Source organism: Drosophila mauritiana, chromosome 3L, assembly GCF_004382145.1.
Source record: "Drosophila mauritiana strain mau12 chromosome 3L, ASM438214v1, whole genome shotgun sequence".
Taxonomy (NCBI): Eukaryota; Metazoa; Arthropoda; class Insecta; order Diptera; family Drosophilidae; genus Drosophila; species Drosophila mauritiana.
This window is the reverse complement of record NC_046669.1, coordinates 10,003,405-10,031,112: the sequence shown is the minus strand read 5'-3', so window position 1 is coordinate 10,031,112 and position 27,708 is coordinate 10,003,405. Positions and strand designations below refer to the sequence as shown.

The 27,708-nt window shown below is 39.3% G+C and overlaps 1 protein-coding gene across 1 annotated transcript; it reads right to left on the bottom strand.

Annotated features, from left to right (window-relative positions):
* Positions 1 to 27,708, bottom strand: LOC117139890. Its single transcript, XM_033302569.1, has 3 exons — positions 27,381 to 27,708; positions 12,323 to 12,360; positions 1 to 1,656 (listed from the first exon to the last, which is right to left on the bottom strand). Exons 1-3 carry the CDS (start codon positions 27,411 to 27,413, stop codon positions 1,407 to 1,409), a joined length of 321 nt encoding a protein of 106 aa, XP_033158460.1. The 5' UTR covers positions 27,414 to 27,708; the 3' UTR covers positions 1 to 1,406.

Genomic DNA, 27,708 nt, shown 5'->3' with positions numbered 1-27,708 from the left:
ACTTAGCTAAAGCAATTAAATTTTTTTTATGTGTACGATTAGAGTGCAAAAAAGAGGTATTGTCTGGAAAATTTGCGAATGTTTGTTATCTCGCTCATTTACACACAGATCTGTGTCAGCAGACAAACTTTTTTCGGGCGAAAAGTTTGTGGCACACTTTTCCGCCACACTTTTCCTTTTTTCCTGCTTTTTTTTGGGGGTGCCGCCACAAGGAGACGCCTACAATCATGTGTGGGTGTGTGTGTGTGTGAAGGACAAACATGGCTGTCAAACGCCTGAAGTCCTGGCCAAGAACCAAGGAAAACCACCACAGACACACACACACACACACATGAGGGAAAAGTTATGAACTACCCAGGCTGTGGGCAACAAAAATTGTAACACATATGAGCGAGAGGGAGGAAATACGACTAAGTCGGCGGGGGTGAGTTTCCCAGTTGTATTACTTATTGATTATTGTTTTCCTTCGTTAAGGAAAAGTCAGGCGATTTGGGGGGAGTGACGCATTTTGTGGCCATCCCTTTCGCACGTTGCGTGCCTATTTAACATTCATATGTTTTTTTTTTTCCATTTCGTATTTTCCCTGCTGGGGAAATGTCTCATAAATATGATTTATATGTGCAGACCAAAATAAGAGTATGGTACATTCAATTGCGTGTACAGATCTGATATAAAAAGTGTGTACTTCTTTTTTTTTTGCAACCAGCTTATTAAGACTCCGGAGATTTTGGTTTCAAGAGCCCTCGCATTTTTGGTTGAGTTTGAGAAGGTGTCTCGGGTATTTTCGAGTGCAGTATTAACAAAACTGCAAATCGAACGCAAACACTTGCTGCCAAAAATAAACGATATGTGTATCGTTCCACTCCCTCACTCGTTTGCCAGTTCAATCGACCATGTCAATCATATGACGGACACAAAGCAGATTGAAAATAAAATTGAAAATAAATTCATTTGGGCTTGCCTTTTTTATTCAAAGAGACACTGAAAGAAACGGGCTAAAATATAGCAGTCTATTAAATATAAACAGTTTGTTCTATTAAACATAAAATTCTAAATAATCCGCATCGAGGGACCAAATTGAGAATTTCTTTTCGCCTTGTGCTCTACTATTTTTCCCAATGCATTTTGTTTATTTTGCAATTGAAAGTCAATTGAGCAAACTGCACTTTTTTTTATTCAGTTTTCTTGTGAGACTGAATTTTGGGTAAGTTTTTGCAGTTCTTTTCCTGTCCTGCGGTTCCTTGATGTAAATGCAAATTCACACAGCTGCCCGATAGTCTGCCCCCCAGTTTCCCCGCCATTAAGATCCTCGCCCTTTGTTCCTGTCATGCGTTTTAGCAATTTGCAAATTTACAAGTTGCACACATGGGAGAAAAAGAGAAGGAGACACGCGTGCATGTTTAATATCAAATTATGAAGCGGCTTTTACCCTTTTCCGCTGCACCAACCCCCCGCCAAAAAAAACCCCTGTGATTGTGCAGTTTTTGAAGTGCGTTGGCAACATTTGTATGCAAATTGCTTTTGGCGAGTGCATGTGCAACATGTTGCCTTTGTGGTTCCACCGAGTTCCTCTTCCAATTCTTTGGGGTCTTCGGTTCTTTGGCTCTCCGGGGTTTGGGCGCACTAGCAAAGAGTACGGTTACGACTGACGTCTGCCTGCAAATAAAGAACGCATTGAGTTTTTATTAGTTTTTGATGATGCTCATAAAACGACGCGACGGCAGCGATGACAAAAATCAGTTTGCTTAAGTAAAGTGAGGCATTTAGAGGGTAGGAAGAGTTGAATTGATTGTTCAAAAGTAAGCGTTGCTAAAATGCAATAAAAATAAAGTGAGCTCACTCCCCTGCTTCTTTTTTCTGTGCCTTTCGCCATTTGATGGCGTTGACAAGTGGCCAAAGTGGCGATGGAAAGAGGCCATGTGGGTTGTATTCCCGGTTAAATGGTGATTCAAACGATATGTTCGAGGTCGTATCTGTTTCGGGGCATTTTTTAACTGCGCAATGCTGAGATGCTCCTCCACCTGTGGTTAACTATCGGGTTACCTTCATAAAACCCGCTCAAATGCACCTCTATAAACCAAAAATGCTCCAGAGGTTCTAAAACATTAATGAGCCTATCGCATTTTTTGCTCAAAAGAAAGTGCAGCTAGAGAAGGAAACATTTTTCCAATTTTTTATATGCCTTGAAAATGTGAAAGTGGCAGCAAGCCAATGTTTTTTATAAGAATATCTCAAATCATTATGACTCTTTAAAAATCCGTGTACTTCAGCCTTAAAGACCGAACCCCATCGAGATCCTTTGGTTTTCATTGCCAGCTCTGGGCCAAATCAGGTTGCCCCATCATCATCAAGGACAGTTCACTGTCCCTGAACATAATGATAATGACTGCCGGCCGTGCAGGCTGCATGTCACACATCATAATAATTACGGCTATTGATGGGACTCCACTACCTTTCGGCCACAAGCCATAAGCCATGAGCCATAAGGTGTAAAGCAGAGGTCCCCGAGTGCCTTATAAACAATTACGTTAATAGTTCCATCGGCCATAAGAACTATAACGTTTAATGGACTTTTAGCTAAATTAACAAAATCAACAATGAGAGAGAGAGAGAAAGCAAACCTAATCGCTGACCAGACGCGCCCCTCTTTTCGCCTAATGACACAACATTTCATTAAAAATAATTTCACAAAACATTTGACGTATTACGTGCAATTGGCATTTCTAATGACAAAACAGCTGTACATAGTCTAGTCTAATCATCCCCATCGCTACCTCCAGTTATTTGTAATAATTTTGTTTGCTTTTTTTGTTTGCTGCGCTTGTTACACATTTGTTTAGCTCGTTTTAGTTTATTCATAGCTAGACAATCCTTATCTCAGCGAAATCGCTGTTAAAACGTTTTTAATTTTCCAATCGCTGCGGCACAATCGCTTAATTATAGTACCTGATTCAAAAAACGGTGCGGGAAAAAATACAACAAATATTGATTTACTTGTAGATCTGTTATCAGGCTCTTTGATCGTTTTTCCAACAAAACTCGTTTTGTTTAAGCAGATCTGCGAACTCCATTAGGCATAATTTATACTTTTTGCCAGCTGCCGTCAATCAAGTGTCAGATGCAAAGCCATCAGCAATATCGAATTTCTGGCCTCAGCTAACTAATTAAATTACGAGGAAAAATCAACTATCTGTGCTAATCACAAGCATAATGATGTTGTTTGCTTTTCGCACTGGCTAATTTTAAACGAGTCGAAGTCGCCGTTTTCTGCTCGTAATATATTTTAGTTTATGCTCCGTTGGCAATACTTTTGGCTAGGCTCGCTGGCATGCTGTAAAATGGCGCGTAAATAAACATTAATTTTAATTTAATGAATTAAATTCCAAAAGATAAAACCCGACCGTATGCCCATCACTTCAATTTCGTTTCCATCAGGGTGACTCACTGCATCTGGGCAAAATTTCCGCGCCAGTCGGCGAGTTAGTCGCCTTGGCACAATAAATAAATATGTAAGAGGTTTCCCTGGTCGATTATGCGCATAGTGCAAGTGTTTGCCACACATTGTTTACACCAACACCTCGGGCTGATACATATATTTATAGATATATCTGCGTATATATAGTACAGCTGATGCATTGCACGAATGCAAATCGCACCGAAAGTGGTTGTCATTCATAGAAAGTGTCATTACAGTTCATTCAGGAATTAAGTAATAGGCAATATCGATTCAAATTCCATTGCAAGCTTGTTTCGATAATATTTCAGATTTTTTAATTTGAAATATAAAGGCACATTCTTAAAAAATAATAAAGTGACATCTGAAACTTATACAGATTCTTCAAATTCTTATTTTAATAATATATAAAATAAAATAATTTATATCCCTTATCCGATTGTCATGTTAAATATTTTACTGCACCAATAAATTCAGTTTGAAAAGGTAACCTTATTATGTTAAATAAATTGATCAATTATAAATCTTTTGAATGAATTACTACTGCAGAACACTTTAATGTAAAAATCAATAGGTAATTCCCCGTTATTAATTGAATTTTCCACTTGACTGGCTCTACCAATAAATTAACCAACACTCGCTCATTAAATCAAAGCAGCCACAACACTGCAGCATAATTAACAATGCAACCAAAAACTATGTACAATTAAATTAAGCCAGGCTTTTGTTGCTACCGTTGCAGTTGTTGATGTTGCTTATGTTGTTTATGTTGCCGTTGGGCTTATCGAGCCATGCATCGCCTGTTGCAAGTTGCAGGTTGCTGGTTGCCGGTTGCCAGTTGCCAGTTGCAGGTATTTCCTGTCAGAGATTTTGCATAAATAATTTTTGATAATCAAAGCTTGCGACGGCCACATAAATTTAATTAGCGGCATATGTTGCATTTAATTAAGCAGTAAGCTCGCTGACTTAGTGCGTCTAACTTTTGCTGTGCTGGTGCTTTAATTAAAATTCACACGATGTGAAATGCTCATTTCGTAGGCCAACTGCGTGCTTTGGTTCGTTTGCCATTATTGCAACGCTCTCGTATTTGTATCTCGACTATTTTTTTCATTTATTTTTTGTATTTTTCCTGCCTCCCCTTCATGATTTTGTTGCCGCTGCATTATTATTATAATTTTTCGCCGTTGTTTTGTATTTTATTATTTTTCATTTTTCCTCCTTGTCGGTTTGCATTGCATTGGATTGCATAAGCAGCCTGTTGCTGCCGTTTTTCTAATGCAAACGCTCATATGCGGCATGCATAATTAGCAGCCTCACACAGATACACACACTAAGCAATCGAAATTTTCATTTTTATTCATATTACCAACAATAAATTTGTAATCTACAGAAGGGGAAAGAAAGAACGCATTCGAGGCCGCCCGCTCTTCTCGCTTTAATGAGCCATTGAGCTTTAGATTTCTGTGTTTAGATACGCCCCAATATGAATGGGAATACTCGCTGCCCATTTCCTCGAATCGAATTAAGTTATTAGTAATGGTTCAGCTGGAAAACTGTGTGCCACAGCACATAGAAATGTTCTTCTCGCAGATACCGAGAAAATTAGTTGGGAAATATGGATCAGATATGAAAACGCAGTTAGGGGGAAAACTGTGTGCCATCCATTTGAATGGGAAGATTATTCCCTAGCTGAGTAATCCCTAAACATTTTAATAATGTATCAACATGCTTCTATTCCTGTGAAATTATAACTATATAAATATATATGTTATATTTAGCCATAGAATAAAATCCCTTTCCAGCTTGTCACTCGACCAACTGACAGGCATTTAATCCAAAGCAATCAGGCCGACAGCCCAGAGAACTTTATTAAATATTTCGCCACAATTACGAGGGGCAAAAGGGAAAAATGTGGCAACTATTTAAGCGCTTGAAATTCAGCTGTCAAACTTTGTTTATACCCCCGCAATACGCCCAATCCGCGGTATCTGTGTTTGTTTTAGTTAATTTTAGGTCGCTAAAATATGTTGCATGTGAAGATTTCAGCGCCAAAGAGCGACCAAACAAAAAATAATAAAATAATCAACAACAGAACATGAATTGTCTAACAAATAGCAGTTAGACAAAGTAAACAAACGCGGGGAGGCGGTGAAAAAAAATACCGGGCAGACGGTCTGACGACAACTGACATGTGAGTGTAAAAACGTATCTGTGTGAGCGCTTTTCTATGTGTACGCGAGTGTGGGTATCTGCGAAAGTCATGCAAACTAACTGTCAGACTGATAGATAGACGTTCCGAAGCAGAGCAGCAGCAGCAGCAGCTATTGCGATAGCGATAGGGAGAGGTGCTGAGAGGGCACTTTCAGACAACAGACAAACAAATAATAATAAAATAATAATTGTTTGTCAACATTCGTTTAGCATGTGGTCTGGTCTCTGGCCTATACGAATATATACACTGGCCAAACAGGCGATTTATATCATGATAAATATCATCACATAATATTAGCAGTGCTGCAGATAAAACATAAAATTGGGTTAAACTTGCTGATTGTTATCTTAAGATAGCTACTATCGAATGAATACAAAATATTGTTACTCAGAAATTTATACATTTTTCTTTTGTTTTCTTTTATAGGAAATTCTACTTCAAAAGACAACATTAATTCTCTATGTGCACTTACAAAAAAGCGGCAGAAAAAAGTAAGCCACAAAACTGAGCTGAGCATGTGGAAAAAGGGGTGTAGTTGTTACAATTGACAATTGTCTGCATTTTGGCATGAAATGTCATATATATAGAGTTTGAGGTAGATGGCATGGTTTCCATTTAAACTGCGTTTTGTGGTCGGGAAAAAGGTGAATGCCACACATGGAATGGGAAATGGGCAGTGGACGACGTGCAATCGTCATGTTGGAAATTTCAGTTTCAACTGGCAGTCAGCACGTCATTTGCTTATTCAATTTCATGACACATGAATGAATGTTGCGTGCACCTCGAACCTAGAATAATCACTCTCCCACCAATGACAAAAAAAAAAGAAAAACTGAAAGAAAGAAAAGCAACACGAATGCGACACCAGCAACTCTGCGATAATTGATGATAAATGTTGTATAATTTGACAAACCCAACTAACAAAAAACTATGCCCTAAACCATCGAGAACGAGGAAAATTCCGAGCTGAATGGAGAAAGAGTGTAGTGCCACCGGCAATTATCGCTTAAAAAGCATTTCCAAATAATTACACCACCAGACGGGAATTCTAACACAAAATAGCTAAGAAATGGTATGACAGAAAGAATTATTATAATAATATGCAGTTTAAAGCATATTTCACCTCGGCCTTTTAGACGGGTGGGCGTGGCTGGGGCGTAATGATGGGAATAATATGCACATGGAATATGGGTGAGGTGGCGCCACAGTGCGTTTCAGGCATATAAACTCTCTATTTTAGTTGCGATAAATAATGTTATAAATGGGTATTATTGGAACTTCCAATAATTGCTTTGCAATGAATGCATTAATAAAATTTAAAAACTTGCTTATAATAATGACTCGCACTGTACACATGCTTTGGTCAGTTGGGTCACTTGACCTGTTTTTCGCTGGGTTCAAGGGGCAAGAGGGCGTGGCCGCCATGGCCAGCTTCTATCAATGAGCTATTATTAAAATTACGCATACGCCATGTTCCATTGATTCATTTCGCTTCGGTGCTTAATTTCTTTTTATTTTATATCGCAATTTATAAATAACTTTTAAGACCAAAAACGAGAGCACAGCGAGTGAGAGAGAGAGAGAGAGAGAGTGTCGATGAGTAATTGCCTCATAAAAATTATGTGGAAATTAATTTTTAGTGCTCCTTTTTCCAATGCATTTCCATTTTTTCTCTCTTTCCGATGATCGCTGGCTATAGCTCTCTGTGTATTTTGTTTCTGCCCTCTTCTCTCCGCATTTCGTTCTTGGTAGCTATTTTTAAAAGTGGCCAACCGAAAATATTGAAATATGAATGCAGTCCGCTGCATCGCGTTTCTCCTTCCCCCTCTCCGCCCCCAATTTTCCCCACTTCCCCACCAGCAGGCACTTGTCGTTCGTTCCACCTGCCAAAAAGTGTATGAAAAAGCCCCACAACGTGCCTGACACTTTTAGCCTAATCACCCAAGTACACCGAAAAAAATGCAGGTGCATTTATTATTAAATAAATTTGTAAATTCAATTTTAATATATCTACTTGCATTTTAAAGAATCTTAATTATTTTCAGACATTAAAAAATAAAAAATTCATATTCCTAACCACCTTAGGTTTTCTTTTATATGTTCAATTTAATTTTTCAGCATATACATTTTTTTCAGTGCACCCGTGCCGATATTTTTGGCCGCCTTCAAAGTCGTCCGCGTGTTACGTATTAAAATTAGTATGCAATATTTTTGTTTCAAATGAGCCCCTCCTGAGCGGGAAAGAGATGGGCGGGGCAGGGAGGTGGTAGATCGTTGAGCGGTACAGAAGTTCATGTTGCGCTTTCCCCCTTTCTACCGCTCACCGCCCCCCGCCTACCGACGCCCAAAACTTTCCCTTCCTCGTACCGCGTGCGTTTATTTTTGAAGTGTTGAAAATAAACCGTAAATAATCGCGTCGCTCGGTCGGTCGGGCAGCTTTACAATCAATTCACTTGCACACACGTCCGTCTATATATAAACCGATGGATATGAGTATGCACGTCTATATGCGCCTTCATAAGTATCTGTGTTTATATTTATAACAAGTTGCTTGCACCCGTCCAACGAAGCAGAAGCAAAAACAAAAAAAAAAAAATGAAAAAATGAAAAAAAGCAAGATGAGTAAAAATAAAATAACGCAGAAGCAGCAGCAGCAAGGCAACAAATTTAAAAATTATTGGTAATAAAAATCCACCTTCACTACCTCCCCACACCCCCTCGCATTATGGATCGTAAAATCTGGATATTTAATATATGTTTTGAGTGCGCCGTGCTTTTGTGTGACTTTAAATATTTAAAAATGAATTATATAAATACGATCAGAAATCTGGCATTTGGCTGCCTCAAAATCCGATCGTTATATTTTTCGCAGCAGGGGGTTGACCCCCCAATATGGATGATGATGATTAATCCTAAGATGGGTTTTATATTCATGCAATTAGCTTTTTATTAGCTAGTTTCATGGGGCCGAATTATGAGAATCGGAGATTATTTTTCGACAAGATTTCAGGTGCCAGATGGCAGCACTGATTGCTACTAATGAGGGCTATAAACTTTTTGGGGAGTGCCACAGATTTTAATTTGTATTTTGGTTATCAAACTAGGATTTTTTTCTTGGAGCTTTGGATACCAGAATTTAGGTAAAAATAACCCAATCATCAAATTCTTTGTTACGCTAAAAAGGTAGATATATATGGCTAATAATTTACCATTTTGTTCCCAAGAACAAGTCAAAAAACTCCCCCATTTGGCGTTCGTTGTTATTAAATTAAATTGGGGGTTCCGCCAATTTCAGATGGCTAACTCTTTCCAAGGAAATATCACACAACTCTGCTCTGACCAGTTGGCCTTTTCTGGCTGGGCATTCTGTTCTTTTTTATGACAAATTGTCACGAGTGCATTGATGCAAAAAACTTAAATGAAGCGACATGCTGTTGAAATGTCCGAACCGCCTTTTGGCCCTAGACATTGCATGGGCTGCAGATACGGATACACAGATACGTGGTATAGAGATACACAGCAACAACTACAGTGTTGCGTGCACTTGCAGATACTCGAGCTGTATCTTACGGATTGTGCGCCCCGTCATATCAAGAACACAGCACAAGAGCACAACAATGCGAACGGGTCTGCTGTGTGTTTTGGGTTTGGACTTGAAAACTAATATGGACTACACTGAACTGGACTGGATGAGCTGGAGTAGCTGGAGGACACATTACCCAGAAGTGACTAAGCCCGCAGCATGGCCTAATATCCCCACCATCGCTCCCTTCATCCGAATGTCTGGGGCATGCTCTCGAATTACACGGCCAGAAGCAATTGAAAACTGAGCTTGACAGTTTTTCGGTTTTTGCTGTGTTTTATTTTCGGTTTATGAATTGCCCAAAAAACGAGAAGAAATTGAACTTGGGTCTGTCTGTGCACTGCGAAAAAAGGGGCAGCACTTAATCAAGTCACATTTTATAAGAACTAATTACTTTACATTGTTTAAGCTATGAATTGTTTTTTGTACTTGGAATGTCTATGCAGTTTTTTGATGAGATACTAGTTTCAAATCTATCAAAGCATCCAAACATTTTTCTCAGTGCCCGTGCCCCCATCTAAATATATTTTTCGGGTTTATTTTGGGTTTAGTTATATAGCTGCTTACCGTTAGAACGGAGTCTGGCTTTGTCTGGGCATTTGTGGGTCTTCCTGGAACGGTAAGCAATATGCTCGAAAGGTTTTTCTTTCGGTGGCGGGGGCCGAAAGTGATCGTTGGAGGGGGGAGAGGAGGGGTCTTGTCGAGTTGGCGCAATTAAATGTGCAACCAGCAATGGCAAGTAACGAAGCGAACTCTTTGTTGCAATAATTCAATTAGCACTCTTTCGGTTTCGTTTCGTTTCATAAATGTATTAGCTTGGGATCTGTAATTTCCCCCACGTTCACTCGCCTCTTTCTTTATTTTTTTAATTAATGTGCAGTTATCATGCAACCCGATTAACAGTCGAGTGCTGCCACCGCCGCTGCCACTGCCACTGCCGCTCTGTAATTGCAACTTGTTTGTTATTTGTTATTTGCAGTCGAAGTCAGCAGTCAGCAGTCGCCTGCCTGTCACTGACTCTGTTCTTGTTGTTGTTATCTGCCAGGAATGCTAATTATAAGATTAGCGCCGTAGCCCAATCTATGCTCCACTCGTATGCCATACGTTATTAAATACATATATATGTATGTACATATATAGATGTATATATATGCGCATATGGTTATTTCCCGTCTCTTGGCCGTTGAGTATCTGAGTGTCTGCCTATCTCTGTATCTTTGTATCTCCATCTGCGGCACTTGGGTGATAGCGAACACGCACATGACACTTGACGATGTCGCTGGAGGATTCTGGCGGTGATTGTTGCCGAAGGTTGTTCATGGTGTAGGTTTTCTTGTTTTAGTTTTACATTTCTTTTTTTTTTGTATTATGTGTCGTTAATACATGTTGGGGTCGTAGAAACATTGTTATTGGATTGTTGTTGAAAATGCTTTTGACTTGGGGTACAACATTTTTGTGTAGAAATTGTTCTTCCTATGTTTTAAGTCGTTAAAAAAATAGTAATCGTGACTCACTTTATGATTACAAATGTACTATATGTACTTTATGATTACTAATTGTAATGCGCTCTGAGTTTTTTTTTTGTTATTTTCTAATTCCCCAGTAGTTTAATGTTATTGCAATGCCAGTTTCTTGGCATGGCACCTTCATACTTCATACTAAAGATTTTCTAATGGTTTATTGCACTGCAGCCTTTCTTTTGACCCTGCTCAAAAAGTTTCCCATCATGTGCAGCAACAAGCCCAACACTTCGTATGCGGTTGATCATAATAGTAATATTTTTCAGAGTTCTTTGCCCAGGCAATTGTTTTTCTATGGTGTGTGCTTTTTGTTATCAGCATCAGTTGGCGGTTCGTTCCACAGCTCCACATCATCAGCAGCTCAGGCCGGGAAAACGATGCATCAGACATCAGGCATATATGCATTCCCATCATGTACGAAGTACACTCAGAATACTGCCACATCGACGTGGATGCAGATACTTATGGATAGACTCGTTTGTATCCGAGGGTATGTATATGCGAGCGGCTTTGGCTGCTCTCCCTGTTTCGTATCTGTCGTGTGCATCTCTTGAACTATCAATTTAAATGTCAGTTTAAATTGTAGAATTTTTCATTTCGTGGACTTCGTGCATGAAAACTATAAAAATGTTTTCATTGTTTCTTTTTTTTCCTGCCTCTCTCTTTGTTGCTTTGAGAACTTGCTTAGAGAAGGCTAAGAAACATAGCCGGGCCATAAGGTGTGCTCATGTACAGCGGGGGTTAAGTTAATAGTAGGATGTAGTGCCGTAAAATTATTTTATAAAACATTTTTAAAATTGCCCCCTTAATGAGCTACTGTTTCTGTAATAGGACAGGAACACGAAGAATATTACCATAATACTATAATTTTACATAACATTTGTAGCACTGTCATAAATTAAAGGTGTTGTACTTATTTAAGCTACTGGCTTAAGTCTTTTAAGACCTTAACTAGAGCGCAATGGTTTTATGATAATTCAAAGAACATCTTAACCATTATTTAACTATTTTTTCACATTTATAATGCAGCTAAGACTACGTCTCAATGAAGCAAAGAAATTTGGAATAATTATTTAATAATTATCATAACAAAATTTCCAAAAGCTGAAAACTATTAGATTAAACCCTGCTGTTCATGCCCATATGTGTGGTGGTATAGAGATGTTTTGGCGATATGCCCGGAGCCAAGAGACCCAAAGACCGAGACTGCAGCCAGGTTCTGATTGCACGGCTTCGAGTTCGAGACTTGGAGACTCCTACTCCAAACGGCGACTGCGACTCTTTTCGTGTGTGACTTGTTTTAGATTTCTGCTCGAATGGGAGCTGCTTGGGCTGCCTTTCAGCATTTGACAGCAGCTGTCAAAAAACGAAACTTGAAAGCGAACCGACCTCGGGGGCCCAAAGACGTTCAGCCCTCAGATCCAAAGTAAAAGTTGCAATATGTTTGTTTTGTTTCGTAAGTTTCTGCCTGCCCGCCTGCCTGGCCTGGCCCGGCATGGAATGGCCTGGCCTGGCCTTTTTTGGCCAAGTTTCTCCGTTGGCTGATTTCTTACCTTTTTGGGGGTCCCCAGAAGTCGTTGTGATTTTCCCTCTGTAAATAGAAGAAGGGCAGAAAGAAGACATTTGTTAGGAAATTGTGAATACTTGCAGGGGAGAACTTAATTTCTTAATATATCTGGTGTGAATGCAGACATCCATCAAACGAACAAATACTTTTATCGAGCTCCCCCCCAAAGAACTTGAAAATTGTTTAAACAAATCGAAAACAGTTGAGAGACAGACGTGGCCCATTAATATCACATCTCATTTGAGGAGTTTGTCTTGAATTTATGAGCCCCCAATCTGGTTTCCATTGCGACGATATAATTATAATTCAGCTTTGTTTTGCCAATTTTAATAACTGACACTAATTGCTGCCACCGTTTTTGGCTCGAATCGATGCGATAATTGGTTGTGACTGGCCATCAATGGCCCGAATTAACTTGTTTACAATTAAAGTGTCATTAAGTCATTATCTATTGTGCGAAGTCTTGTTTCCCTGTTATTGTTATTTCATTTTTTGGCAATATTTTTTTTTCGCAATGCGCCCTTGACACGAGGCCTGCGTTTTTTTTTAGGGTCCTGAATCAGGGGTTCTCTTCAAGAGTGGCAAAGTCAATATGGGTTGGGCTTGTACACTCTCATGTGTCGAAAGTCGAAAGCAACCCCTGTCTTCTGTTTTGTTGCCATTTCAAATTGCCAATTATCGATGAATTTGCAAAAACACAAACAGACAGACAGGCAGCCAGAAATTGGAAAGAGGCGCGGCTGTTTTGCAGCTTAAGCGGCAATATCTGTATATATGCTTGTATCTTTCCCTTTTCCTTTCTGGCTTTCACAATCCCCAGGTCCTGTCAATATTTTGCTAGTTCATTTTTTCGCATTAGGGTTGGGTCTTCCTTTCTATTTGTGTGTGTGTGCTGAATTATGCAAATCAAATGGCACATATCGATGTCGGTTGCAATATTATTGCTGCAATTCAGCAGTTTAACTCCCTTTCAAAATGCAATCAACGTTTCAAGGAGGGGCCGTCCTGCTGTCCATTCAATTCAAGGAAAGCAAATAGAAAAGTTGCCTTAAATCCTGCTAAAGGATTACAACTTGATTTGGTGCATTTGAAATTCAATTGCATTGACAGGTTTATTTGTCATACTTAAAACCTTTTGATAACATTTTAAAACTATAATTAAAAGCTTAGTAGCAAACAACAATATACATATATATGAGATTTAAAGAGTGAATTTTCCCACGAAAAAGGTTTAATGTAATTTGAATGAAATAGTACATTTTCTTGTGACATTATTGTCATAATTTATTTTGGTTTAATTACTTATCTATTTTGCCCCGATTTTCCCCTTTTTCCACTACCAAAAACCGTTAAAAAACCGTGAAAAACATGTTTTGCCTTCGCCCTATTTAATCTTTCCCTTGGCCACCCGACTGATTTTGAAATCGGAGACCAACGGCAGCTGGTTGAATGTCGATACCGCCACGCCCTAAGATTTACATATGACTGCGCCTGTCAATTGCCATTAGGCAGCCAGCGAAACTTTGGAGAAGAAATCAGAGGAATACCAAATAAAAAAAAATCGGTTTTCTTAATAGATTTCTTTTTTTTATAGATTTTTCTCGGAGACTTGAAAGGCGGCGCGGCACATCGAATTGTATGGTAATGAAAGGAAACCCTAAGCAAACAGGGCAAGTCCTTTCGTTTTTTACTTATTCAAGAAAGTAGTGAGAATTAATTCAGCAGTAAATATAATTTGGAGAAATAGGGAGGGAATGAGAGTTGCGGCTGCTTCTATTTAACATTCAAATTACAAATCCTTTTTTTTTTTTTGTATGAGGAAGGGTTCGAGCAGAACAAATCGTTTTTGGACTCTGGAAACCCTCCTTTTTCTCATTGACTTCAGCCGCTCGAGCTGATGTCAGCATCATCATGATGATTCATCGTTAACATCAACGCGATGATGATGTTGGTGATGATGAACCCTCATCCTGGGATCCTTGTCTGTAACTGGGATGCTGAGGACTCATTTGAATATCTATCTGAGTGCGTATCTTTCGAGTCTTGGCGAATGCGTGAGAAAATTGTCAGCATATTGATTCGATGATTATCAACAGTTATGCGCATATTTAATTGTCCTGTCCCCGCGGAATTTATTTGAATTTGTTGCATTTGCATTTGCATGCGCAGTTTGAGCTAAGTTGAAGTGCAAATATGCATTGAGAGGCTGAGTTTTGTTTAAATATATGAACAGCTTTCGGTTGATTGACAAGCCGCAAGTTTTCACTCACTGCTCACTGCCAAATGCAGGCAGATGTTTGAATGTTTCCTCTGCTGGAATTTCTGACGGGGTCACCACCTCTGATTAGATGCGTAATTAGGCGAGGCGCGGTTTTTGCGCAACCGCCTTCGTTTGTGACCTTAAAAAAGGATCAAATGGTCGCTCTGCACACGCTGCTATCTAATTTTGCGTTTTTTGCCCCACTCTCTTTTGGCCTTTCTCCGCCTTTCGCTGCGTTCTTCGCCGCTTTTTGCCACCCGCTGGGCGCGTTTTGGCACCAAACAAATTGGGGAGTTGTTCTCCATGCGGGAAAATGCCAACGTGATGGATGTTGTCCCACTAGAACGCCACTGAACATGGCAAACTACAGTGAAAACATTGAGAATCACTTATTCTAACATTTTTGAAGCATAAATCTATTAAAATTAAGGCATATTATATCGAATTAAATATTTAGAACTAGGAGCAATTTCATTTCAAACCATTTGAAAAGAGATATCGTTATAAAATATATTTTTTCTTCAGCTAATATTATATGTATTGTATACCTCTAATTTAGGCCCTTATTTGACCACTTAATGTATTACTATTAGATTTTTTTCCCAGTGCATAGCTAGAATTCCTAAACCAGACCGAAAGTTGCCCCTTTGGCTGCTTGTGGCATGTTTGCTTGTTTGGCTTTTTTAGCCCCGGCATTAATCAGTCGGTGGTGCGTCTGACATTGTCAGAGAAAGGAGAGAAATAGAGAACTAGACACGCCGAGAAACGGAGAAAAGTGGTGGGGAAGCGGAAGGGTGGCCGTCGGAGGGATCTACTTATTATTTCACTGTAATTAATAAAGATTAAACGTTGTGACACGGCTAGACTGACTAGGAGACACCCTCCTCCTGAGGGGACGGGGTAGATTTTCCTCTAGTTTGCCATTACTGTGCTCTGTAATTTTCAGCATTTTCTCGTTAGTACTTGCCTGATTTGTCCTGCTCGTGACAGTTGCCATATTTAAGTAAATAACAAGCGGCTGAAGATTAATGGTCAGAAGTGCCTTGCATTATAGGCAAATTCATTAAGATATCCCTAAGCTTAAAGTTTCGAAGAAAAAAAAAAAGCTCCCTGCCATTTAAAAATATTTTCCTCGACCATAAATATCTACGGAGCCCATTAAAGCAACATAAAATCGTATTATGTTGATCATAAATTTCCAGTTGAGAGATCACAGATCTGATCTTTTATGCATTTCTCGGCGAGATCAGTTTTCAGTTTTTAGCTAAAGTTTCGGCATTTTTGATAAATTTTTGATAAACAAACTAATAAACATAAACTAAGATTAATGCATTCATATATCACTCAATGAGCTCAAATTTGGGTCATCAAGTGCAGTCGGCCTGTTATTTTCCTCTGTCCGCATCGGGGTTTGAAGTTCTATCTATGTTGGCGAGGGTGCCTGCCCCACTCGTACTTATGCTTAATTGCACTGGTAATTAATAATGTTATTTATTAGACAAACATGGGCTGCTCCTCTTTGCCTGGATGACCTCACCAGAAAAAAATTGTGTGTGCATGCACAGTAAGAAAAAAGTGCAAAGTTCTAAGAAATGGTTGGTCAACGAAAAAAATAATGTTTTAAATACTTTCTGATTCTATTTGAATTTGTAAATATTTTTAAATTTATTAAAAATGAATAAAATTTAATACTGTTATGAATTAAGTGTTTGAAAACATAGAAATATTTTAGACCAGATTATTGACCAAATTAATGCCCAATAAATGGTAACATATTTTCTCAGTGCCTCTTTGTGACTCGTGCCTCTTCTCTAGATGTGTGTCATTAAGTAAATTAAGTAAATAAACATATGCCCGCTACAAGAAAGAGAGGGGGCGAGTGCTGCCGAGGGAGAGGGCAGATCGAGTGAGTGAGAATGAGCGACTTTGGGCATAATTAATTGCCAGTCAGCCGTTGGCCTCGTTGAAGCTAAAGTTGAATTTTACCCCCGCCTTTGGCAGACAGCTGCCACTGACCAGCGATACCCCCCAGTATCTACCAACCTACCCGCCACTGTTCTGTACTGGCTTTATCTTTTCCGAAACGCGTTAGTTTTTGCGCCCTTTAACTTTCGGCTAAGTGAAGTGACCAGCCCCGAATACACTCCTTTGTGGCCTTATGCGCATTTCAACGCCTTCATTTGCATGCGTTTTATGGCTTAATAGTGCCCCGCCTTATCTGTTGCAAATTTTCAGTCAATAGATTACCGATAAGCCCCCGTACAACATTTGCATTTCATTTGCGCCTTCCTCCCTGCTAAAAAAATAAAGGTTCCAACGAAACCAGTTGAAAATTCCTCAGGGCCAAAACAGTAAAGGTAGAAAGTTGTGTGTTCTTTGGCAGCCTTTGTTGTTTTGGTTGTGTTTCTTTTGAATTTTTTTTCATGTTACAGCCAGCTTCCGCGTAGCCCGTTCTTAACCTTTCCTCGGGCCATGTCTGCAGCACCTCATCAAGGGCAGCTGGAATCTTTTTGCAGTCGCATCAGCACCTCGAATTCCAGTTTGGAAACTGGTATCGCAGTTGCAGGTTGAAGCAAATTGAGATGCAACTCGGTTTTGGTCCCAGAAAACGTTTAATTTTGCTTTTATTGCACTTGCACGACTTATCCAAATTATTCACAGATTGCTTCTGCTCCTTTCTTCAATTTTATTTGGCTTTCAGAATTGCCTTTTTTATGATTTCTGCTCAGTATTGCCTCAAAGACTTCCCACTGCAGATGAAAGTATAATTTTATTTTTAAAGTTTTTGGATACAAAATGCTATACATAAAAAAGCCATTTCCTAAGTGTTTACGACTTGACCAATTTAATAAAACTCGTTTGGGGTCCCAAACTCCCCGCAAACATAAATATGCGAAAATATAGATTTTATAAGGCGTAATCTTTACCATGGCAAATCAAGGCCATAAACAATAATATTTGATTCCGCGCCGTCATAATCAGACTAGTTCTGGCTGCATTCAACAGGCTTTTGGTTTTATGGGCTCCTTGGCATTTCACAAAATGAAAAAATCATTACCGATTATGCAAATAAAAGTCTGCCTTTTTTCTATTTGATTTGGTTGTGGAAGGGGGGTGGTGACAAATGCAAAATGTTTGTCGCTCGTGCCGTGGCCCATAAAACCATAAAACCCTCTTGCGATCGATCAAGTTTAAAGTGGAACTATTCGCGTTACTTAGATACATAGATAGCTGCAGATTTGTATCTGCAATGCCAGCGAAGGAGTTGCTGTAATCGAAACTGTTTTGCATATTTATAAGCCTTTTTCTATATGGCTGCGATATGTTTCTCTGTCCAGTTTATGTTAATTGCATGGGGTCTATGAAATTAATACTTTTTATCGCTTGCTCAATCGCCGCGAACTTGTAGCTCACATGTTAGCTGTAAATTAAGTTGACAACTTGGCACTGCCGCTGACTTGGCTTAGAAAAAAAGAAAAACTGGCTCTAAGCCACAATTGAAATTGGCTTGGAAAAATCAATTGAAAGTGTCTAAGAAATAAGTGTTAGAAAATATTGAGCATAAATCTGTCTGCAACTTGAGGTAAATATTCTAATGAGTTCAAAAGGAATGCTTAAATGTTGTTAAGTTAAATAATGGATTCCTTTATTTGCCAATTTTATTTTTGTGTACTTCAATAGCTTTTCTATTTGTATATTTTCAACATTTTGAGTATAAGAATATTTTAAAGTATGGAATTAAAAGCCAATGGAAATGTGCTGAAAATTTGTAGCCCGACTTGGGCTTTATTTTCCCATTGAACTCGCAGCTGGTGCCGCTCACAAAAGGGGGGTAACCCATCAATGCCCATCAATTGCACATACGGGCAGCGATATCCATGGTCTATAGTCGAGTATTCGAGTATATAGACTGTCCGTCAGTTGGTCTTCGTACACTTTACTACGCAAATAGCCGTGGCTATTCAAACGTCAAAAGCAAAGCCACTGCCATTAGCTTTGGACTTGGTTTGTCCGCTGGTTTCGCCAATGTTTGTCTACGCCTCACTGCCTACACACTAAAGACAAGCCCCAACCATTCTCCCATTCCAGTGGCCCCACCGTCTTCTCTATTATTTAGCAAATATTTAGAATATTTGAGCAACAGCTAACGGAGACCGAGCCAGCGGCCGGCCACTTGACCACTTGGGCTACTGCACGCGCTTCGGCAAACAAATCATGTTTTCCAAAGGGGGATGAGCAGGTGGGGATTTCGAGGGAGCCATCGAGCCAACTGCATGTCAGAGTTTTTCGTTGGATCTATGTGAGCCAAACTTTCTATAAATATGGACATGACTTTGGATAGTTTCAGCTGGCAATATCAGCGTCATCGTGCACTGGAGGCGAAAAAATATAATGGTGGCTGCAAATGAATTTGCACAGGCTTTAATACCAATGAAGAGATGTTTAAATTAAGCATTACTGTTTTTAAAAAATAGTTTTTAATTTCAATTTGTTGGGATGGAAATATATATATTTTTCCCGATTTTTTTCGATCTTGTTTATGGAACAGTGTAGCTTTTCGCCAAGTGTGGCCATCATCATTATCAACATCATGGACACATCGGCATGATTGCGGTCGTTAAAGCCACCTGCTGTCTGGTATGTTGCGTCTAGCTGCCGTATTTTGGCCTTTAACCTTTTCGTCTTTCGTCTCGTTTTAATTTTCTTTTTTGGTTTTTTGTTTTTGGCCAGGCCAAAAGCTCAGGCTTGTAGCGTTTAATGCTCGCTGAGCTGGCCATCTGCATATTGACCAGTACAGGCTGGGAGTTTTGGACTTGGGTCGGGCACGGCCAGGCTCGGGGGCCGATGCGCTGAGCAGACTGTTGTTAACAAGCTTGTTAATAAATTACCAACAAAATAGCCATAAAATGTGCCAGGCATAAATCATGGCGCGCAATCTGTTCCTCCGCATACATAAATAAATAATAGCAAGTGTGGACACAGCAACGAGACAACGCGACAACCCGACCAGGTAAAATTAGCGACAAGAAATACTATATATATATACATATATATATAAATTCGAAATTGAAATTGATAGCGAAAATCAACAAAGACCAGCGCAACAGCAAAAACAAAAGACACAATACACAAAAAAATACAAGAAATCTAAGCGTAGCGCACAGAAATTATGAAAACTAAATAAATTCAAATGAATCAAATCGAATGGGTTAAAGCCACAGCGGCAGCTGCATAAATCAACTCAATTAGCGAGGTATTATAAGTTGATCACAGATTCGAAAATAAATGGTAGCCAGAAGTCACAAGGAGTTGTCTCACCATTTGTGAATTGGCAAGAAATTTATTTGAATGAGTGCAAAATGTGCAAAAAAAAGCTTAAAGATTTGGTTTTATACAATTTTATGTTAATAGATATAACGGACGTTATTTTTTTTCGTAGCAATGCAAATGCAAATTTGGTACACCGTTGTCTAGATTAAACCCAAATGAGTTCTTAAAGGAAACTTTAAGTATGGATCAATTTTACAAGTTACCAATTAGCCCTGTAAATTAAATGAAAATGATCGTAATAGTTGAATAAAACCCAAAAAAAGTGTATACTTCGGCCAGGTGGTAAAACATCGAATGCCCGTTAAGAAAAGCCCCAGAAGGCATATAATACCATCATTATTGTGTGGTGCTTTGGGTTTTTGGCTCAATTTTATGGTTACGGCTCATTTCGTGTCATAAAAAAAGCATTTTCAACACATTTTTTAACGACAAGTGCCGGGCAACAGCAACAATGGTGAATGTGGCCAACATTTGCAGCTTTTTGTGGCCCAAAGGCGTTGGCGTTTGCCATGGCAACTGCAGCTATAAAGAGCGGTACATAATGAACAAATTATAATAATGATATGGGGGGATACACATATGTCACATATGTATGTCCAAGTCCAAGCGCGTTCCCCGGCAATTCAAATGTCACACAGTCAACGCTTTTATTTAGCCAAATATGCTTCTAGTATATTATTATTGGGTATATCTGATTTGGCTAGTTGGTTGTGCTTAAATTAGTGGAAATCGCTTTGAATTTATAATGCGCGATGTGAGGCAACCGAGACATACACAAAACAGACGCCATGTCATGTCAGATCATTAAGAAAATATGGTCAAAAATGTTTCAATTAAAATCAGAAGAGGAGAAGCAAAAAAAGAAAAAAAAAACAAAACGAGCAGCCCCAACTCAAACTGAAAGGAAACTCACAGCTCAGAAATTGTAGGCGGACAAGTTTTGTTTCTGTTTCTATTTCATTTATATATATTTTTTTTTTTTTTACTTTTCGGTTTGCTATAAATTGTGTAGGCTACTTTACTGTCAAGTCATTAACAGCAACAACAATAGCGATCGCACGGCGGCAAGTGAATCATTAGGAACAAAAGCCAAGGGTATAAACTACAGAGAATGAGAATTTCTGAATAGCTTTTTGTGGGTTTTTTATAGCCGCAGATCCCGCCTCCTTTACGGATTGATCTGTTGGGAAATTTGTTCCACGACTTTCTATCATAAATATTTTTCATTTGGCATAGTTTTATAGCGTGTCGTTAATTAGTTGACTTAAATATAATATATATACATATATACCTACACTTGCAAAGAGTTTCAGCTAATTTGAATACCATGTTTTTTTAATTAATGTGTTCTTTTATTGCATTTGGGCCTGGTCATCAGTATGGTGTTTAAACGGAGCACAGCTTATGACTTCAGAATTTTCTATTTCATAAGTTGAGGTATATTTTTAGTTTCCATTCAACTGTTGTTATAAGCACCCATAAAATCGATCTGAAAACCCACTTAAAAACTCTTAAAATACCTTTAAGCTCGGCTATCATTAGTCGCGGTAAAAGTTGCGTTGGCTCGACTCTGCTCAAGGTTATTTCTGTAATTGACTTATCAACCCACTCGTTTTAGATATATATATTTTTTAAACCTCAACTAGCTGGCTGCGATTTTATAAGCGCAACCGCTTAAGTCAAAGCTGATAACTATTTTATTAAGCTTATTTTGCACATGCTTTTAAACCGCTGCTAAAACCGCCAAAAAGTCTGATCATTTTTTGTTAGACTTTTTTTTTGTTATTTTAGTTTTTGGATTTTTTGGCTCGTCATGCCCCAATGGCTTGTGGCGGGGCATCCGACACCCACAACGATGCCGGCTGGCCATAATGGAAAAATAAATCTTCGATATTGTTGGTACAGTAACAACGCGGCAGAAGTTAAGAGCCGTGTTGTATCCCCCAAAAAGCCAAAGCAACAAAGCTGGCTGAGAACCGAGTTTGAAAAGGCGTTAGATTCGTTGCGGGCGCGCGCGTTCGTCGCTTTTTTTCCCTCATCTCCCTTTTTATTTTTTTCCCCCGCCTTTTTTTTCACTTGCTCACATCAAAGCCTGAAAAGCCGCTAAGCAAAATGCCCACACTTGGCCCACAGCACAACATAACAAATGCCTAATTGTCTTGGCGGCACTCGTAAAACCTACAAAATTATTACGGCTGCAAGAGAAGACGGTGAAAAAAAAAACAAAAACTAAAGAGGTGAAGAATACAAAAATTCTGTAAAAAAAATACAGCACAAAAGTACACACATAACAGAGGAAAACGCGCCACTTCACATGTTCTGACCAGGCCGAAAGCCGCTCAGAAAAAAAGTGACAAAAGTGCCAAAGGGTAAACTAATGACAGTTTAATTTACTCCCATTGCGATGAAGTGTAACGACTCTCAAAACTCAATTAGGCCTAGGCCATTCACTCGATCTCTATTTTGCGATTAATGTATACCAGAGGTCAATGGAATAGTGTCAGGAGAGAAATAGATAAATAAGGGATTGAGAATTGCTATATAAATTTATTTTAAATATTTATGTTCGAAGTGTTTATCATATGATTTCTAAAGTCAACCTTAAGTATATCTTATGTGTGGTCATTCTTTTACTCATGGATTCTCTAATCTAATTATGTGATATAATCCCTCTAACTAATGCTATAATTTTCCCCTCAGCTGTAAGTGTCTCAGGTAGTATTTGGCACTTTGGCCAAATGCCGCTCTAATGCTCCAATGGTCTACATATATTCACAAAGGTGGTATGTGATCCGGTTTGGATTCTCCCTCTGAGAAGGCAGGTGCAATCGAATGTATGCGACTGTGGGATGGGTCATGACTTAAAAACGCATAATTTCCGGGCTTTATGAGCCGCTCTATTGCTATCTGCCTGCAGCCATCTCTCTCTGTCTCAATTAATTCGCCTAGTTTATGTTTATGACATTGGCTCTACGCATATTTCTGGGTCATAATTTATGATAAGCGCGGTTGTAATGGGTTGGCAAACTCCTTTTCGGAGTGCCGCGTTCTTTATTATAATGAACTTTTACGCAGTGCGTATATCTCATAGATACAAAACTGCATAAAGGTTAGTCCTACTCTCTACACATCTCTTCCCTTACCACTTTTTCGTATGAATTAATGTTATTAGCCTCGTAATTTTGTTGAATATTATTGCATTCATGTTTCCTAGGCGCTATGCCTAATGAGTTTTTCGCTCTGCACCGCATCTTCTTCTGCGGCCAAAAAAGTTGCCGTGTTTGGGTTGTTGTTCTTGAAATTTATGCATTGCCATTGTTTTCTCTGGCCAAAGTTGTTTTGCCGGTGGGCGGTTATTTCAGCAGTATAGTTTCCGCTGCGGTTGCCCCCAGTTGGCCGCCTTTGGCCGCCTTTAGTTGGCCCAACTCGGCATCACAACGCCCATCACACAGTTTGTCAATTGTGTGGGTTGCCTGGACAAAGTGCCACAAGTCTCAGTTTCGATCCAAGAAGGCTGGCACGTCTTAAGGATGCCCCTCGACGGCAAACGGGGCTAATTGGGCTGCGGTGAGCAGTTGAGATACAGTTTAAGATGCGCAGTGGAGCGGGAGATAGTATCTTAAGCAGTTAAAGATACAATTGGGTTGGGAATATGAAGTAAAAGACACATTTTGAATAAAATATTGTGGTTTTTGGAATGAAAAGCGTAGGAATACATACACTTTTAAACAAGCTGAAATGATTTGTTCATCAAAATGATAAGTAATAGTTTCCAACTTTTTAAACAACTCAGCTTAAAACCTCGTCGTACTTAGCATAGACATTTGAATATTTGGAAAGGTGCACCCTTTCACAGCGGCCGAGCTCGTAAAGATAAAACCACCAGATATGAGCGTCCCATTTAGGCCAAAGATGCCCTTTCCCAGCGATCCCTAACTATCCTTTCACTATCCATCAACCGTCAGAGTTTGGAGCTAAACCGCAAAGCGACGGCAATCCATCAATCGACCGAAACTTGTCATGCTCCAATTTGGAATGCTTTTCAATGGCACCTTTTAAGCAGCGCAGGGAAATTCAATTCAATTAGAAGACAAAGAGCCGCAGATACGATCCGCTTGGCATTCTAACTGAATAGCATTCACCTGTCCGCCGAAATAACTTCACACACATACAAACATACCGAAATTTAAAAAAAAAATTATATAAAAAAAGGAAGATACCCTAACCACCGGCAGCTGTCAATATGTGTTGGCGCCAAACGAGAATGCTTCGAGAATTCGTGGTGTAGTCAAAGTCGAAGTCAAAGATCCATGGCCATCCATTAAATGCCTACCGTCAAATCATAATTCATTTTTCCCCTGTCTGGTTTAGGGTTCCCCCGCCCGCCCGCCAGCCATCCAGCCATCTACCCAAACTACCAGATATTCCTCAGCTATTAGGCACCGGCCACTCCTAGACACGCAGCCTCGGGGCACAGACCATAAAGCCATTTTTCCACAGTATCTCTCGCACACAGGTGAGGAGGGTAAGAAAGTGGCAGGTGAGCTAGCTGGATGGTTACTGGTTACGGGTTACAGGTACTAGTGGTTACTATTCCTCTTCGATGCTGCGGCAATCTGGGCTTGGGAATTTGCACCTTGCACTGAGCGGATCCTCACTTATTCGGTTGCATAGCCCGCGGCGCTGGGAAAATACAAAAAAAAAAAGGAAAAGGGGGAGAAAAAAAGCGAGCTCTCGAGTTCATTGATACTCTGTTGCACAGCTCAGGTGCTCAATCAAATGCAATTAACGGCGGCTAGAAAGGAGTGGGGTTTTGGCCAGCAGAACGGAAGTTCGGCTCTCTGGCTGGATGTTGTTGCTATTGAAATGTCAGCTTGGCTTAGTCACACGACTATCAATCGCAGGCCAATTCGTTGGCTAATAGAAAACAAATATATTAACAGACAGAAAAACATATTAAAATTAAGAGAGTGAAAGTAATTTAATTTCTAAGACTGAAAGACATCCGGCATGAAATAAGTATTAATTTCAAAGTGCTATTAGCATTTGCCTTTATTGGCTCATTGTTGTGTAATGAAGCAGAGAATATTTGCAATTAAATGGTTTATTACTCAACTATTAAATCTTGAAAACAGTTAACACGAATCATTAAATCAATCAACAATGTCTTTTCTAGTGTACAAAGTGCAGACACGGCCAATCATATGGAAACATATCTAGCTAGAGCAACTTTGTCGTGTTTGCCAAATGCCAAAATCGAAATTAAAACAAAAAAAAAGAACATATAGTAGCGTAGTGAAAAACGAGAGAAAAAGAGGTATAAGCACACAAATGCCAAAACTTTATTAGCCCGTTGACGCAAATTAACGGCGACCGCTTCCATTTCGCATTTCAAAGCGTCAAATCGCTGATGTGGTGCAGAGTGGTGCGGCATGGTGGAGCTACTACGGTGGTGCAGTGGTGGTGCTCCGCCATCAGACCAGTTCGCTGCCAGCAAAATAATTTGTAAATGTCAGAGCATTTTGACAGTTTGCGGTGATGTTTTTCAAATTACAATTTACAACAGCAACGACAAACAACAAGCAAGCGGCAAAAAGTTAAGCCGAAAAAAAATAAATATACATATATAAAATGATCCGGAGATTTTGTGCATTTCAGCATTTTTTGGGGATTTTTCGCTTGATTTCTTTTGGGGCAAGGGTTTTTAATTCCACAAAACATGGAAATGCTGCTGGCAAAGATTGTGTATCCTCCTCTGTTTTAATTCAACCACAATTTTTTTCACTTCCAAATCCAGATGAAAGTCAACTAGTGGATGGGTTATTTATATAAAATATTTCATAAATAGCCAAAGGGTAAAAATACAACTCTATTATTGTCGAGTATTACAGCGAAACCAAATCTCGTAGGTCAACTTTTATTTATATTTTATGATGAGATACTCCCCAATTCCCCGACATGATGCATGGATTTTTTCATAGTTTTCAACAAAACGCCGAACTGTTGACGACTCTGCTAGCCCATAACTTTGGCCATAAATTTGATGCTTGATTTTCATGGCCTGGTCAACAACTTGGGAAAAACTTTAAGCTTCAACTTCGGGCGGGGTTTTGCTCTTTAACGACTGGGCAGATGGCTAATCTGTTAATCTGTTAATGCGAGAAGAGCTCCGAGTAGTGAGTGAAAGGTAAGCCACACTTTCACCCGATCGAAAGAGAGTCGCAACTTGTCGGGCTTTTAATTTAATTAGACAACCAGCATGTGACCCAAACTAATCAAACTTGCTAGCTCGGGGTGTGGTCTCCGGTCACTTTGCAAAGGAGAACAAAAGTAAAGGTATGTGTGTGTATAGACTAGACTGGCCCGGAGGGGGGATCAAAATGAACTTCCAGGTGGATTAGGGGCAATAGCGGTAGAGAAGGGTTCTTGGCAAATGGCAAACAAATGCGATAATAGTTGGCAAACTCGGTGGATAGACGGACAGCAAAAACCTACAGCGCAACAACAATGAAATTGAAGAAAATTACACTAAATTGGCTTCAATTATTGTATTAATTTGGGTTCCGTGTTGCTTTCCGGCTTATCCCTTTTGGCCCGTTTTTCCTGACTCTTTTTTTTTTAATTTTGTATGGTCTCTACTACTCTACTCTATAAGTAGTCTCGCCGGTGTGGCCCCGATCTGCAAGCAAACATTTTGCTTTTCTAACTTGACTCTGGCATCTTGATGAGCCACTTCTTCTTTTCCCCTAAGTTGGTTTAGTTGAGTTATTTCAAGGCGAAATTATATTAGACAGTTGCAATGTGTATGTTGCAGAGTCGAAAACAAGCATGAGTCACATTGAAATGCAATATTATCTTAATTTATTAGATCCATGATAACAATAATTTGTAGAGGTACCTATCATATTTCCAATTTGAAAATAATACATTAATAAAGTAATATCCATATTTTCACTTTCCACATTTAACTCGCCTATTTTTTTCTCTGTATTGCAGTTGTTGCTGTCGTGCAGGAAGCCTCGTCTTGACTTGGCCAAGAGGAAACTGACGATTATAGCCCGTAGATGCGAGTATGTGACTTTCTGGAGCCAAGTCTTACTTCTTTTTTCAGAAGTAAGATAGGCGGCCGGAAGAACTTCATTGCTTGTCATCTGCCAGGAGTTTGTTTTTCTTACTCCACCCTTTTGTTTTTCCTGCAGGTAAATTTTTTTCCTATGTGCATAATATGAATTTAATTTTTTAGCTCTAAAAAATGTAAGATCACAGGTAATTGATTTTGACATATTCTGAACTATTTATGGCTTTAAGAATTTCTCAATAATTCTCTAATATGTAATTTAAATGTCTTATTGGTTTGCCAATAAGCTCGCATTGTATAGAATTCCCCACAGAAAGCGTATATTAACAAAAAACTTTTTCTTGAGCTTATTTCAATTTAAAATCCACAACTCACCAAGAAATTGAAGCTGCAGGCCACAAAAAACATTGGCAATCACACAGACACTCGGTGGCACAAACACAAGCACTCAAGTACACTGTCGGAAAATGTTAAAGCTAATTTTTTACGAACATCTAATTTTCTCTGAAACTCAAAACGTTTGCCTATTTGGCGCACAGAAAAAACACACAAATGGTGATAGAGTTCTTATAAGTTAGAGTTGAACGTAGGACACGTGGGCGGTCACGAGTTCGTTTCCCAGAAGAATCGTTTCCATTCGATTCTCCGGAGAATTGCTGGCTAACTGTTCTTTTGGCAACCCGAGCGGCTTCAAAGCCGAATA

Excerpts from the sequence above, each read along its gene's own strand:
- LOC117139890 (XM_033302569.1), bottom strand. The coding sequence starts at position 27,413 with ATGTTTTTTGTGGCCTGCAGCTTCAATTTCTTG. Across the intron at positions 12,361-27,380 it reads CCTGCAGCTTCAATTTCTTG|AGGGAAAATCACAACGACTT; the intron begins GTGAGTTGTGGA and ends TTCTATTTACAG. Across the intron at positions 1,657-12,322 it reads TTCTGGGGACCCCCAAAAAG|GCAGACGTCAGTCGTAACCG; the intron begins GTAAGAAATCAG and ends CTTTATTTGCAG.